Source organism: Marmota monax, unplaced genomic scaffold (assembly GCF_021218885.2).
Source record: "Marmota monax isolate L192 unplaced genomic scaffold, Marmota_monax_Labrador192_F-V1.1 WCK01_AAM20220418_F8-fsc00341, whole genome shotgun sequence".
In the NCBI taxonomy this organism is placed as follows: Eukaryota; Metazoa; Chordata; class Mammalia; order Rodentia; family Sciuridae; genus Marmota; species Marmota monax.
In genome coordinates, this window is record NW_026694916.1 from 564,132 (window position 1) to 579,594 (window position 15,463).

A 15,463-nucleotide genomic window follows, 5' to 3' on the forward strand; every position below is an offset into this window, starting at 1 on the left:
CGCCAGCAGTGCTCAGCCAGACCTTAGTGTTTCAGTCTTTTATTCATGGTCAGCAGAGTTAGAAAAATAAAACAGAACTAGAGCATCACCACCCCAGGGGCCAGTGTGTCTGTCACGAGGATGGGGACACTGAGGTAGCCTAGAGTCGCAGAGGAGACCAGCCCCTCCCGTCAAGGCACCAGTGAAGGGAGAGGCCCAGCTGGGGAAAAGGGCTGCAGATGCTGACCCCTGTGCAGTGGGGACAGCTACCCAGCATTAGTGCACTAGGTCCCTCTCTCAAAGAAGACTGGGCCATCCAGAACTCAGCATCTGCTTAAAACATCTGCTAGGTTCTATGACCCAAGGTCCGGGCCAGTGGGAGGCGGATCGTCCGTTAATCAGGATGAGCAAGGGCTTTCACTAGCCACCCAGAGCCTCAGAGGTCAGTGCAGGTGACAGGGGTGACACCATGAATGAGCAGCGTGGGGCCCAGGTCGCGACTCAGTATCTCCAGCAGTGCCAGGTAGCGGGTGTAGCGGGCAGGATCAGCAGGCGGCCGAGGCAGGTACAGGAAGGTAAGGGCTGTGGCAGGACCTTCGTCCCCACCCTCAGGCCCCCCAGGCCCTCCTCCAGAGCCTTGAGCCTGCTGGGCCCGCACCAGAGCGTTGGCGCTACAGGCCAGGGCCTCGGCTTCAGCTTCACCCCGCCCACCGTTCACAAAGTCCCCTTCCTCCTCCTCCTCTGGCGACCCAGCCCCAGCACCCTCACCCCAAACCACCTCCTGCACCTCAGCCCGGATCCTCAGTTGGCTCAGCAGTGCCCGGAGTCGCCCCTCAGCCGCCCCAGGGGCCTCCTGAGGCCCCAAGCAAAGGAAGATCCGGAGCCGGGCACTGTGCCAGGCAGGCACCATTCCTAAGATGGTCGCCATCTGCAGCAGGAAGAGACCACACACATCCACATAGCCAGGCCCACCCCGGGGCCGCAGCAGGTTGAGGGGCCACACGTCCACATGATGAAGCTGAGCAGTGCTCCAGGACCCCCGGCTCAGCCGTTCTGGGGGCAAGGCCCCGCAGGCCCGGGCCAGAACCACATTCTTGTTCATCTTGAGGGCATCTGCCATGGTGGCCACATAGTCCTGGGGGCTGAGAGCCCGGGGGCTCCCAGGAGCCCGGGGTGGGGGGAACAGGGTGCTCAGGGCAGGAGACCCACCCTCCCTGGTGCCATCCGCAGGCTCAGAGAATGCTGGGTCTGTGAGGAAATGGTCCTGTGGGGGAGCATCATCATAGAAACCTAGGACCAACGTGTTGGGCTTCATGCCGCCTGGGGGCAGAGAGGGGGAGGCAGAAAGGAACAGACAGGAATCAGGTTGAGTTTACTGCACACTGATCCGCACCCACTCACACAAGCTGTCATCAACGTGTGTCAGCCATAAGGTATTAGGTCCCTGCTGCACCAGGGCCATTATGGTGCAAACATGACGCATGCTTGGAGAATGACTTAGTTTTCCTAAACACTTTCACATGCATCTATTTGATTATCTCCATGGCTAATCTTCTCCCCTTAAATAGACAAAGTTCACCTCAGGATTCTTTTAACTAATTAGTGTTTGTGATGCCGGGGACCTAGCTGTTACCCACTGCAAGCCAAAAGCAGCACACCTTTCTCAGGTTGGGAAATGAGAATTGAACTCCACCCAGCAAACCAGACACCCTGGTCATTCAAGCACAGGGTCTCAACCCCAGAGAAACAGCACCCCAGGCCCCACAGGGGGAGGATCAGAAAAAGTGCTGGGCTCTGCATTTTGCTTGTATTACTATAAAGCCCTGAGAATGGTGGTCCATAGCCTGGCCCTGAAAAAAAAAGAGCTAATACCTGCATGAAAGCTCTTTGTATTTTTCTTCCTTTGAGCCTTGAAGTAAAGCTATGAGATAGATACTATTTATCGCCCCCTTGTACAGAGAAGGAACCTGAGGCCCCACGCGGTGAAGTCATTGGCCCAGAGCCTCACACTGGTGAGTCCCAGGGCAAACAGACAAACAAAGTCCACCCACACCAGAGGTTGTTCTCTGGGCCACCAAGCTGGGTGTAGACTGACTTCAACAACCCAAGTCTCTACTCATAGCTTCTGGTTTTTAATTTTGGAACCACCAGTGTGCAATCGGGTTATTCCCCCTTCAACAGGGCTAAGTTTACAGCCAGACTCAAGAAACCTCTTCTGCCAGGTACGGTGATGCACACCTGTAATCCTAGCAGCTTGGGAGGCTGAGGCAGGAGGATCGGAAGTTCAAAGCCAGCCTCAGCAACTTAGTGAGGCCCTAAGCAACTTAGGAAAATCCTGTCTCTAAATAAAATATTAGAAGGACTGGGGATGTGGCTCAGTGGTTAAATGCCCCTGGGTTCAATCCCTGGTACAAAGAGAGAGAGAGAGAGAGAGAGAGAGAGAAAGAGAGAGAGTGAGACCTCTTCTAAAACCCCTTCTCATGAAACAAATGGCTCAAAATCTTTGAGATCAAATCCTACATGCTCAGGGAGTTTACAGAGGAAGTGCTTTCCCTCTTGTTGGAAGCATCTTCCACAGGAGAAGTTTCATGAACACACGAATACAATGGTCTCTCTGAACAAAAGCAGGAAAGACCACACTCTCAGATGCTGGAATAGGGGTCTCAACATACTTGGTACTGTCCCTAAACCTCTCAGCAAGCAGGAAGTGCGGCTGATCTTACAAATCAAACTAGTCACAACCCCTCCTGAGCATTTTCCTGGGTTCTGATTCACACCAAGCAGGGCAATGTCCAATGCTGTTGAACTTTAGCCAGATTCTAAACAGAGGAGGAGGTGTGCACCCAGGTGACAGACACTACTAGTCTTGGGATTAAGGGAGAAGGAGGAGGCTGAGCATGGATTCAGAGGAATCTGAGGTACAAGGCTGGAAACCTCAGCAATGAGGATCACAAAGCTGGGAATGTTCCACTCCATCTAAAAGGATCAGCCCCACACACCCTCCAGCACCCTTTGTGGTGTCAGGGACCATGTTACACCCCTCCCTACCACTTAGGCCCTTTCAGGCCTGGCTTAGTTACCATCTCTCCACAAAACCTTTGCTGGCCACATCAGTGCCTCGTGGTCATGCTGGCTCTGAACCCTGGTGGTTAGCAACCATCTGTTTCAATGGAGCAATCCAAGACTCAGATAATTCTCCCATTGTCCCAAGAAATACACTCTTCAGAGCCTACCCTCCAATTTTTTGCTCAGGGGAGAAAAAAAAAAAAGGAAGAAAATGAAACAAAATAGGATCGTTCCATAACTAGCCCTCAGCCTCCTCTGTTAGACCATATCGCACCATTTGCAGCCACTATCATCGGGCACGGTCTTATCTGTACTACATCGTGAGTTCTGCTTGCAGAGTTGTGGTTTATTCTCTGTGGGAAGAAAGCTGAGATTGGAAGGGGCCATAGAGGAGGCTAAAGGGACCCAGAGAGGGGCACTCACCAAGGCCTGAGATTCGCAGCAAATGCTGAGCCCCCTGGCGCACAGAGGATGCCAGGGTGAGGTCCACGAAGGCCTTCACTTGGGCCTGGTCCACCAGGCTCAACCATGCCCCGTATTGCGGCTGTACAGGGTCTGAAGGCAGGGAATCTGCCGAGAAGGAAAATAACACTGTGGGCCACACTCATTGATTCTTTCTTAGAGTCCAAATCCCAAATGGGTATGGGCAGGGCTATGACTGGTTGAAGGGTAATTTTTTCTTTTTCTTTCTTTTTTCTTTTTCTTTTTTTTTGGTACCAGGAATTGAACTCAGGGGCACTCAACCACTGAGCCACATTCCCAGCCCTATTTGTGTTTTATTTAGAGACAGGGTCTCACTGAGTTGCTTAGCACCTCACTGTTGCTGAGGCTGGTTTCAAACTCGAAATCCTCCTGCCCCAGCTTCCTGAGCCACTGGGATTACAGGCATGAGCCACTACACCCAGTGGGAGAATAATTTAAGTAGAAGCACGTGCTAGGCTAGGACATACCTGTCATCCCAGTGACAGGAGGCTGAGGCAAGAGGATGGCAAATTCAAGGCCAGCCTCAGCAGCTTAGCAAGACCTTGTCTCAAAATAAAAAGTACTGGGGATATAGCTCAGTGGTAGAGCACCCCTGGCTTGAACCCCTAATATCAAAAAAAAAGCAAGCAAGCATGAGGCGTCTGAGTTGAAGGCAGAGAAAGGACAGGAGCAGGCAGAAGGGCAGCTCACCAAGATCTCCCAGGATGACATGGCCCAGTACATAGAGCCCTCCCTTCTTGAGCTGGTTGGCCAACCTCAGCAGAGGCAGGGCACCCCGGGGGTTCCCCACCAGGAGCAGCAGTTGGGGCCGCCAGAATTTCACATGCTCCTTCCGGACATCCAGGCGCAGCAGGTACTTCCGCACCTGAGGTGATAGAGAGGACAGGTTTGAATGGGCAGCCCCCTGTCAGCTCCTCCTGGACAGGGACACCAATTCCCTGGCAGGGGGCTTTCACAGATCGCCTCCCCAACCCCTTCCCACAAGCACCCCCAACCTGGTGGAAGAGCAAGGCCTGGCTGACGTAGCCCCAGCTGCTGGGGCCTCCTCGTGCCGTGAGCAGGGCAGAGAGCAGGCCCATGAGAAGCAGGGAGCCGCCGGCAGCCCCAGGGCTGATGAGGAACATCATGAGCAGGCAGGAGGCCACCCCCAGGAGGCAGGTGTGCCAGGAGAAGAGGCTGAAGGTGGGGCTGGGGTGGGCAGAGGGAAGGGAGGAAGGGAACTCAGGCTGGTGTCCAACAAACGGCATGTGCTCAAAGTCCCCAGCCCACCCCCCCTGGACTCAGTCCTTCCTATTCCTCCCTCCTTTTCTCTAGGGACTCAGGCATCTCAGCTTCTCACCGGAAGTTGGGGGCAGAGGCCCACTCCAGGCTCAGGCAGGACAGGTCCACTGCAGCATAGGCTACCAAGTAGAAGACAGTCACCACGGCAGCCAAGGTGTTCAGCTTCCCTACCAGAAGCACCAGCTGGGCAGGGACCAAGAGGTGGGGCATGGATCCAAAGTGCCGTCGCATCCCCCACAAAATGCCAAAGCACCCCAAGAAGTCCCAGCGAACATCATAAAAAGACAGTGTACCCCACCAAATGCCAACGTGGCCACCTTTCCATACACGTCTCCCAGCCTACATGTAAGCCTGATCCTGATCCTCCCAGCTAGAGGGTGAGGGGTAGGGCAGCTCACAGAGGAAGGCTTACCTGTACTAACCCCCAAGAATACAGGACAGCGCCCCAGGGGTTCCCCCCTCCAGACACAACTTTGGCTGGTGCCAAGATCACTCCTACAAAAACAGAATCATAGGAGACATATCACCTTGGGCCAAGTGGAAACTGAGACAGACTCAAGAGCTCGTGCTCACAGCCAGCATGAAGACAGAGGGGGACAAACCAAAGAGGTCATCCTGGGCCAGGGCATGCAGGATGCGGGAGGCACCGATGAGTGAGCTCATAGAGGCTGACAGCGACGTGGCGTAGATGCCAATCAACACCAGCGGAGGCCACAGGCTGATGGCTCGAAAGAACCCATAGTCTTCCTGCAATAGGGTCCTGGGAGGGAGGGCAGAGCAGGATATGGATAATCGCCAAGCACCCATCAGAAGGTCCTTGGGAGAAAATTCCTCATGACAATGATCAGTTAAGAGCTTGATCCTCTTAACTGACCTTAGCTGTGATCTTAAGGATCAGAGTGATACTGTTTATCAAATGTGCCAAGGGCTACACTTGGCATTCCATGGTCATCCTGGACTGCGTTGGTTGGTCATTCCCAATAGTACATGCACAAGAGGCAGAACATTTGTACAAATGCGAAGTCCTGGAAAGCCATCCCCCACAACCATCCCCAGCTGAGTGCTCACAACTAAATCAGGCACGTGGCAGCTGCTGGATACTGTTTAGCTACCATCATGGAGCCAGCCCTCCCCAAGGACAGCAGCAATTCTGTCTCTCTCCCCATGGGGGTGTCCCCATGCACCCCTCCACCCAACAACTTGAGTACCTGCTCCCCAACCTTTGCTTCTGGTGGTGATCCAGGGGCACCAGCCTATTCCAGCACCCACCCACTCCCTTGAGGGCCTGTCTCACTCCCCCCCGCCCCGCAGGCACCTGTCACAGGTGAAGCTGGAGAGGAAGAAAAGCAGGATGTAGATAAAGAAGGTGTAGACAACAGCGATGATTGTGCCCAGAGGAATTGCGCGGCTGGGGTCCTTTAGCTCTCCTGGAGGGAGGGGAGCAGAGGGAGAGAGGTCAGCCTTCTGCTTGCCCCATATCCTTCAGGGTGGCCTTCCCACTCACCCAGAAAGCTGCAGCAGAGACTCTCACCTGACATATTGGCCCCAGCCATAATGCCTGTGCAGCCATTAAAGAGGACAGCAAAGACGCTGGCAAAATTCATCATGGCCCCTGTGGTGTAGTCCTCGGCATAGCCAGCTGCAAAGGATTGTTCCCAGGACAAAGAGGATATCAGTGTCCCTCTTGGTATCTAGGTATCATAGTCCTTCAATTCCATATGCCCTTGTCTCCCCTTCACTGCCCTCATGGAGACCCCAGCCATGACACCTCTGCTGGCCCTGCATTGCCTGCTCCCCAGTTCTCTGTTCCTTCCTACAGACTCAAATCCACTCTCTTTCAAAATATGCTTCCCTTCCCTGCTCCTTGCTATCTGAATTCCCCAGCCCAGCTCAGACCAGATCCCCTGCCCCTGCCTTTGGCAGCCCATGGGCTGGTCCCCTCCTCTGCTTGAATCACGCTGGGTCTTACTGAATTACTTAATCATTTCCTGAGTGCACATTGTGTTTCTCCAACCTGCACGCAAGTTCCTCTAAGGCAGAGTCTGCTCTGCGCTCTCTCCACCAGGCCCAACACATGCCACACACATTTGTGATCTGCCTGCCCTGTTTGGAGGTCCAGGCCTCCTGCCCCTGAGTCTGTCTCTCTGACACTTGGGAATCTCCTCCTGAGATTCTAAGTGCCCAGACCCCATATCTGCCCACGCTTCACTCAAGGACCCTGGCACCACAGCACCCAGCTCACCGCCCAAGTTGTCTTTCAGGGTGCTGCTATTGAAGCCAGTGAAGTGGCCGAACCGGGGTGGCAGCGAGGAACCATTGGTACCAGGCCGAGGAGTTAAGCGGATGTCCTTTGGGCCCACCGCCACAAAGCTGACCAGCACTGAGGCCAGAGAACCAGAGACCAGCAGGAATGTCAGGAAGGAGGCGCGGGCATAGAGGCCAGCTCCCAATGTGCACACACCACCCACAAGGCCCAGGAGCAGGGAGCCATAGAGCAGGTTCCAGCCATAACCCTGGGGCAGGACCCGGATCCCACTGGGCCCTGTGGCATCTGGAGAAAGGAAGGGATACAGTTAGAAGGCATGACCCCAGGGAAGGCCCCAGCTCCAGAAATGACCCAAAACAGAATCAGACCCCTCTGCCTACTGCTGTCTGAGAGCCCATCTTCCCCATTTCCCCACTGAGCTGCTTTACCCCAGCAACCTAGTTTTCCCTGGTGGGTACCAATCTTGCTCTATCAATTTGGGGATTACGGTGGTCTCTCTGACTGGGATGTCCGTATTTCCTATATGAAGCTGGCCACAAAGGAGAAGAAAACCAGAATTCTGCCTTCCTCATGATCCCACAATCCCAGACCCTGCAAACCCACAAGGCTGCCCCAACCAGGCTGGGAGAACACAGACCTGCCCCAAAGACGTCAAGCACTGACTCCACCAGTCCCAGCAGGGAGACGGCACAGCCGCAGACATTGGCCAGGTAGAACATGAGGCCAATGCTGCCCCCGACCTCGGGCCCCAGAGTCCTGCTGATCATGACTAAAAGTGGAAGCGAGGGTGAGCGTTAAGGGAAAAGAAACTGAAGTGGAGCATGAGGAAGGGGCCATGACCTGAATCTCTCTGAAACCAGCCTCTAGGCCTTGTCTCCCTGCAAACTGCAGCTCAGATCCCTGTGGTAATGTATCCAGGTGAGGCCATCTCCCAGCCATGTGGCTTTGCAGAGATCGCCTGTACCCTCTGAGCTCCAGTTTCTTTTCTGTAAAATGACCAGATTGATACACAGGGCCATGTTGGTCTCCTTCATCCTGGCCTTCCTTCTGGCCATGCATTAGAATTTACCCTGCCTTCAGCAGATGGAGGATACTGGCTCCTTCCCCCCCACCCCTCAAAGACAGAACAACCCAGATCCCAGTCCATCCAGGTTGGAGGATACAGTAGGCTCCACCCCCTCGCACGGCTCCATTGGTAGCGATGGCACAGACAGAGAGGACAGTGAGGGCCAGAATGAAGTAGGCAACCAGGAGCATGGCCAAGGCTTGCAGCAGCCCAGCATGGCCCACCACGAACCCTGGATCAGAAGGGCAAACAGGTCACAAGGCACCCCACCACCACCCACTGCCCGCTCCACTGGGCAGCAGAATTCCAGGGCAGAGCTACACATAAGGCTACAGATGGCCTCCCCACAAATCCTCCCTCCACTCTCTTCCCCCAGCCTTATTCCAACCACCCATATCTACTCCCCACCTACAAGGTAAGTCCTCCCACACTCACCAATCCTCAGGAAGACAACTATACTGAACATGGACAGGACAGTGGGCACCACGACACCCAGGAAGGTAGAGAGCTTCCGGGGGGATGGCCCTCCAGGACCTCCAACTCCAGAGGCAGGGAAGGCAGACCCCTCATCCCCCAGGAGCCTGTAGGCCAGCAGAGGTGAGTTCTCGCTGGCCATGGCTGAGCCCAGGCAAAGGAAGCCACAAATGAGTTCAGTGGCCTGTAAAGGAGATTATGCTGCATGGATAGCAGTTCCACCGAGCCCCCCACCCACAAAAAAAAAAAAAAGAGAGAGACCTGTAAGGAAACTTACACATTCACTGGCAAAACACACACACACACACACACCAACTTAAAAGCGCCAGCAAGGCTGCAGATGATCCCAACCACTGTCTCCCAATCGTGAACCCCAATCCCCTCCGCATGGGTACCAGCACCCCTCCCAGCTCATGGGGACCACCCCTTCCCATATCCCTGAAAAAAGGGATGGCAGCGGCTCTAGAAAGGGACATAGGTATGCTGTCAGCCCAGGCTTCTCCAGCCTATTCCCCTTTAACTAGCGGAACAAGAGGAAGCAAATACCCCAAAAGGGAAGTAAGTTACCAGCAAGCAGCCCTCCTCATCCCCTCCTGCAGTCCTGAGCCACCCCTCTCAAGTCCCACCACACAATCACCTCACCCAAGAGCAACAAGAAACTTCCAAATATTGCAAAGCCCCGCCCTCCGTTATCCCCCTCTCTCAGCCCATCTCAAGCCCCCTCCTCTCCTGAGCTTCGCCAGATTCCGCCCATCCACACCAGGCGCCCCCTCAACTCTACCAACCCAAACACACCCCTCGACTACCAAAACAGAAACCCAGGCCAGCTCCCAGCGATCCACACAAGGTCCGGGGGGTCTCCTGCCCCACCCACCGGCTCCTGCCCACTCGCTCCCGCAGCGGGGTGCAGGGGCCAAGCTCCCCTTTCGCCGGCCAGGCGTACCCCTTGGTTCGTCGCAGCGGGGCGCTCACTCACCACCCGCGGGACGCAGCCGCCGGGGGTGGATCCCCGCAAGCTGTGGGGTCCGCTACGCGCGGCGGGGGCGCGGGGGCCGGAAAAGACTGCCGGCTACCGGGATGCCAGGCCCCGAGCCTGCCCCCCCAGCAAGGCGCCCCATTGGTCCCTGGCGCCGGCCCCGCCCCGTGGGCGTGAAGGGGAAGCCCCGCCCCTCGCGCTCCCCGGGCCGGCGCGGCAGGCTCCACGTGCGCCCCGAGGGGCTGCTGCCAGGTCGTCCTGTAGACCTGGGTCTCGCGCGTGACATGGGCTACGGTCCCTACAGCCCGCGTTACCCCTATGCAAACAGGCACCCGTCGCGCGGTCCCGACGCCGCTCAGGTCCAAGGAGTTCCCCGGAGGAACCGCCCCCTAAAATGGGTGTGTGGCAACGGCGGAAAAACGAAGTGGGGTGGGCGGGGCCGCGACACCTGGCTCAGGTATGTCGCCAGGTATTTCGAGCGACGTCTGTCGGTGCCTTCTGGAATCGTACTTCTCCAGCTTCACGGAGCCCTAGAATGTACACTGCATCGTCTCCCCTCACCCCCAGCAGGGGACCCTTCCCCGGGCCCTGTCCAGCCCGCCAGCTGCGGTCTTCGCCTCGGCCACGGGAGGGAGACGTGGGCCACCGATCGGGGCTGGAGCCCCGGAGGCGCAGATCCTGAGGATCTGACTGGATCGCTGTCTACTTTTGTGGCTCTGGGCTTGAAGTTCCTACCTCTTGAAGAGATCGTGAAACTTGTGAACCCAACTACCTAGTTGGAGCCCCCTACTCATTCTTTACAGGTCCCATCAACTGCAGCACCGCCAGACAACGTTTCCTCATCTGTAAAATGAGGGTAAACTACGACCTCCCTCCCAAGGTTGCCATGAGAGTTCATGAGCTAATAGACATTTCAGAACAACTCCCGCATGTTCAGTAAATTATTCTTTGCATACAGTGCTTCATTAAAGGTGCATAACCACTCTCTGAGGTCGTTGTTGCTATTTCAGCGTTTTCAGATTAGGAAATTAAAGCTTGCAGAGCTTTCGTATATTCCTAAATTTTATATCGACCTTATGGTCACACCTTCATATGAGCCTCAGGAAATGAACAGGTCTTGCCCTAACACTGTTCCTTGGTTGTAGAGTATCTACAACACTCCTCTAGGAGAGAAAGGAGGCCAGACCAACCCAAATGTGGCTCTGTCAGAAAGAGATGTCATCAGCAGCTCAAATTTGGCATTTTTAGGTCATCTCTGCTGCCCGCAGGTCTATCACAATTTTTGGTGGTTTCCACTTTGGTGAGACTTCCAACACCCTGGCCAGTCACTCAACTCTGCTTCAGAGGCCTTATCCTTCATGCTACCCAGTTCTCCACTGGTTTTGCCCTACACCTTGTCTTTACCAATATCTGCAGTCCCTCTTCTTTCATACCTCTTTTAGTACATCTGTTAGAGAAAATATTAATCTAACCTTGTTAAGGAAGACTTTATTCAGGACTATTGCAGTGTCTTCAAGATTATTACAACAGGCACCAAGCACAGTGGCATAAGAGTGTAATCTCAGCACTCTGGAGGCTGAGGCAGAAGGATTGCAAATTCAAGGCCAGCGTCAGGAACTTAGTGAGTGCCTGTCTCAAAATAAAAGATTAAAAGTGCTGGGGAGGAGGCCAGGGTTGTGGCTTAGTGGTACAGTGCTTGCCTAGCATGTCTGAGGCACTGGGTTCGATACCTGGCACCACATAAAAATAAACAAACAAATAAAATAAGGGTATTGTGTCCATCTACAACTTAAAAAAAAAAATTTAAAGGACTATGTATTGGGCTTATGCAGAGTCACTGCAGAGCCCCATAACCACTTTAAAAAAAATGCTGGGGATATAGCTCAGTGGAAGAGCATCCCTGGGTTCAATTCTTACTACTGCAAAAGAAAAAAAAATTGCAACAGGGAAGAGATATCAAACTCAGTTCTGAAGATAGTTGGGGGTTCATAGCCAATGTGCATAAAGAAGGGGTCAACAGATGGATAATTACTGAAAGGAGACATCAAAGTAAGAAAAAAATTTTTTTTTTTTAGTTTTTGTTGTTGTTTGTAGTTGCAAATGGACAGAATGTCTTTATTTGTTTATTTTTATGTGGTTCTGAGGATCAAAACCAGTGCCTCATGCATGCTAGGCAAGCGCTCTGCCACTGAGCTACAGTCCCAACCCTAAAGGGACTTTTGCTAAACCAAAATAACAGGATTCTTGCTGAAGGCAGCTCAGGGTGATCAAATATCAAGGGTGAAGGGAATTCCCTCTACACTGAACTGGACAAACTGGACACAGATACACATGCCTATAATTCCAGCTACTTGGGAGGCTGAAGCAGAAGAATTTTAAGTTTGAAATCAGTCTCAGCAACTTAATGAGAACCTGTCTCAAAATTTTAAAAGGGCTGGGGATGTAGCTCAGTGGTAGAACTCACTTGCTTAGCATGCACAATTCCCTGGGTTCAATGCTCCGCACCATAAACAAACAAACTGAGCTAGACAGGCCTGGCAGTGATGGGGGATGGATGGGTTGGCAACACTGAGGCTGGTCAAGAAGGGGACTCAGAGGAGACTGGCTAAAGTTTGGTCAAGGAGAAATCTTTGTCATGCCCCACCCCAACAATCCTGTACCTCACTGGACAGCCCCCAACCATGATCCTCTTTCCATTGTTCCTCTTCCCCCTTACATCCTGATTTCCCTTATTACTTAACTCAAATTTAAAGGACAATTATAAGCACTTCCTTGCATAGACCATTGCCCCTCTCTCTATCTGGCAAAACCGCAGCCCTGGTAACTCATTTGGCCTATCCCAAGCAGTTGGATGTGGCTGGAGAAAACACTCAACCATGGCAACACGTCTCATGCAAATTCATGACCCTTAACCTTAAGTGGGTCCTTGAAGCCCCCCAGCATTCTGAAAACCTTTTTCTAGTCCATTCACTCTCCTACACCCATAGATTCCAACCCTCCCCTCTTCAATCCTCTAGTGCTTCCTCCACCTGTAGCCTTTGGCTCTCTGCCTTGCTTCCCATGTCACTGAGAAAACAGAAGCCATCAGAGCTCCTATCCACCCACCACCTGCCTCCCTGCCTCAGTGCGCTTTGTTCTACCTGCCTCCTGACACTATGAACAAACTGAGCATGCTCCTAGGCACAGTCAACCTGCCACTTGTGCTCTCACTGTCTTTTCATTCCATTGGGTCATTCCCATCTATCTATCTATCTATATATATATATATATATATATATATATATGTGTGTGTGTGTGTGTGTTTTCTTTCTCATGTCTTATAAAGAAATAGATTTTCTTGATTCTACCTGCCACCTGTTACCGCCCCCCCACCATCCCTCCATTTTGCTGTTCTCCTTTATAACCAGATTCCTTATAAGTTTAGGTCTATACTAGCTATTTCTAATCTCCTCCTCCATTTATTTTTAAAACTTTTATTGGTACTGGGGATGAAACCCAGGGCCTCAGATTTGCTAGGCAAGTTCCCTGCCCTTGAGCTGCATTCCCAGCCCTCCTCGTTTCTTCTTAATCCCATTACACTTAGATTTTTGCTCCTTAGCAAAAGGGAAACTGGTCAACAAGTCACCAATGACTTTCACTTGGTCAGGGTGACGGCCTCTGTTCCTGTCCTCATTTCCCCATCGTCTGATGTGCTTGCTCAATTCTCCTCCATGTTCCTCTCTTGCCTTCTAGGACTCCACACTTAGCATTTCCTCCCACTTAGCCTCCTCTGCTGGTTCTACCTCATCTCTCATCTCAATTTTGGAGCATCTTTAGGTGTCATGAGAGAAACAGCCAAGAGGCAATTGTGAAATGGAAGCTCCACTTGAGGGTAGTAGTTCAGTCTTCACCACTTACATCCATTAGATGAGACTGGTGACCTCATCCAATTTCATAGTTTTAAATACCATTTATATAACAGTGCCCCCAAGGGTGTATCTCCAGTCCAGACCTCTACTCTGAACTTCAGAATGTATTTCCAACAACGTACTGACATCTCTGCTTGGACATCAAGTAGGCAGCTCAAACCTGGTATATCCAAAATCAAATGCTTCAACACATCCTCACAACCAACTCCTATGGGGTCTTTTCATCTTTCCAGATGTACTGGAAAGGCAAAAACTGTGGGGTTACACTTCAATACCGTCTCACACCCCACATCAACTCATAAGTAATTTTTTTTTTGCCTCCAATGTCAAGATACAACGGGTATCCAAACATCTGATCACCCTAGTCCAAGTCACCAGCAATTTATCCTTTAATTATTGCAATAGCCCCCTCACTGGCTTTCCTGCTTCTGCCCTTGACCTTACAGTCCCTCAATAGAGCAGTTAGAGTAATGCTGTCAAAGTAAATATCCGCTGGTGCTGCTTCTCTCCAAAACTGTCCACTGGCTTCCCATTTTCTTCAAAGTAAAAGCCAAGTAATCTACCTATCAGTAGGGTGGTGGGATTCACCAACTACAGGTCTGATTCATGCCTGTTGCCATGACATAAATATTAATAATGTTTCATTTTGCCCAGAAGTGTCTCAGAGTAATCTAGACATTATATGAACATCCTACCCGATCTGCACCCCATCCCCAATCTCTCATCTCCTGTGCACAATCCCCACAATGGCCTCTGGGCTGTGCTTCAAACAATCCAAAGAACGCTCTGTGGCTCAAAGAACATGATGAGTTTCCTTTAAGTCTTCGGGACTCATATCTTCTTAGTGGATTCCTTTGAAAATTAAATCACACCCTCCTCCCCATCAAATCTATTTTTTTCCTCCGTAGCATTTAACAACATATTAGATGTTGTATTGTTTTCTTATTTTCTTGTTCCTTGCCTACTCTACAAAACAGGAGCTCCTATTCTCTCCGCTGCTGTAGCTCTGGCGCCTCAAACAATCCCCAGTTCTAAGAACTACTCATTGTGACTGTAGGTGTAGGAATCCTCCCGGATCCGCCCACCAGCTAGCAGTCGCTAGCTTCAGGCTTGTTTGATCACATGACTGTAGCGGCTCCGCCCCTCCTCCTGGGAAGGGAAGATGGTGGAGCCCTGGGTGGCTTCAGAGAAAGGGCAACCAAAGAGAGGACGCTGGCTCGCCAGAGCGTCTACGCCGCCGCCTTTTCTGCGGTCGCGTCCTGGGAAGGCGCGAATTCTGCGGCTACGTGCTGGTCCTCCTCCCCACCATATTTTACGAGGGAAAGAAAAAAAAAAAAAAAAAACTAAGCTTCATAGACAGATCTGCCTGCCGCCTCCCTATCTCTTGGGATCCCCACGATCCGAGGCGTGTAGGAAGAAATTGAGATTCAGGGTTTTTCTCTCCTGCTGTCAATCCCTAGTCAACCTATTAAGTGACTTCAGGGTGACCGCCCAGCCTCTAGGGATCCCCAAACACATAATCGGTCCGCCCCCCGGGCGACTGGGTTGTCCTGGAGTCCTGGTGGATCCGAGTTAGGCCTCGAATAATAATTTCCTGGTGATCCCACCCCGACTCCCGCTGTGAGCTCCCCAGGATTAAGTCTGGTGAATCTGCGCACGCCCCCTCCCAGATCCCCCAGGTCCCTGGGGCAGATGAGCCCTTGGCCACCGCCCCTACAATTTCCTGCAGACCCAGCAAACAAAAGGCTCAGACTCTGGAAGAGAGGCGAGGCTGAGCAGGGCGCCCTTCCTGCAGGAACAGCTGATGGAGCAAAACGTAGTCGCAGGAGGGAGCACAGGGGAGGGATGAAATTCCAGGGATCCAGGAGGACAGTAGATGGCACAGTCCTGGATCCTAGAGAGGGAGAGCATCCAAAGAACTGGATGTGGAGGGCCTAGGCTGAACACTTAGGCTCTCACCAGAA

The 15,463-nt window shown here is 52.6% G+C and overlaps 1 protein-coding gene across 3 annotated transcripts; it reads right to left on the reverse strand.

Moving 5' to 3' along the window:
* Positions 1-23: 23 nt before the first annotated feature.
* Slc12a9 (solute carrier family 12 member 9) lies at positions 24-9,710 on the reverse strand. Of its 3 annotated transcripts, none has more exons than XM_046427100.2 (14): positions 9,559-9,710; positions 8,577-8,799; positions 8,239-8,373; positions 7,713-7,844; positions 7,052-7,360; positions 6,341-6,448; positions 6,125-6,236; positions 5,412-5,569; positions 5,222-5,304; positions 4,868-4,992; positions 4,524-4,716; positions 4,219-4,393; positions 3,469-3,615; positions 24-1,299 (listed from the first exon to the last, which is right to left on the reverse strand). In XM_046427100.2, the coding sequence occupies exons 2-14, from the start codon at positions 8,755-8,757 to the stop codon at positions 416-418; spliced, it is 2,742 nt and encodes a 913-aa protein (XP_046283056.1). In that variant the 5' UTR covers positions 8,758-8,799; positions 9,559-9,710; the 3' UTR covers positions 24-415. The 3 variants fall into 3 exon arrangements, with proteins under 3 accessions (XP_046283056.1, XP_046283058.1, XP_046283057.1); XM_046427102.2 differs by having other exon boundaries at positions 9,490-9,706; XM_046427101.1 differs by having other exon boundaries at positions 9,592-9,701.
* Between the last annotated feature and the right edge of the window lie 5,753 nt (positions 9,711-15,463).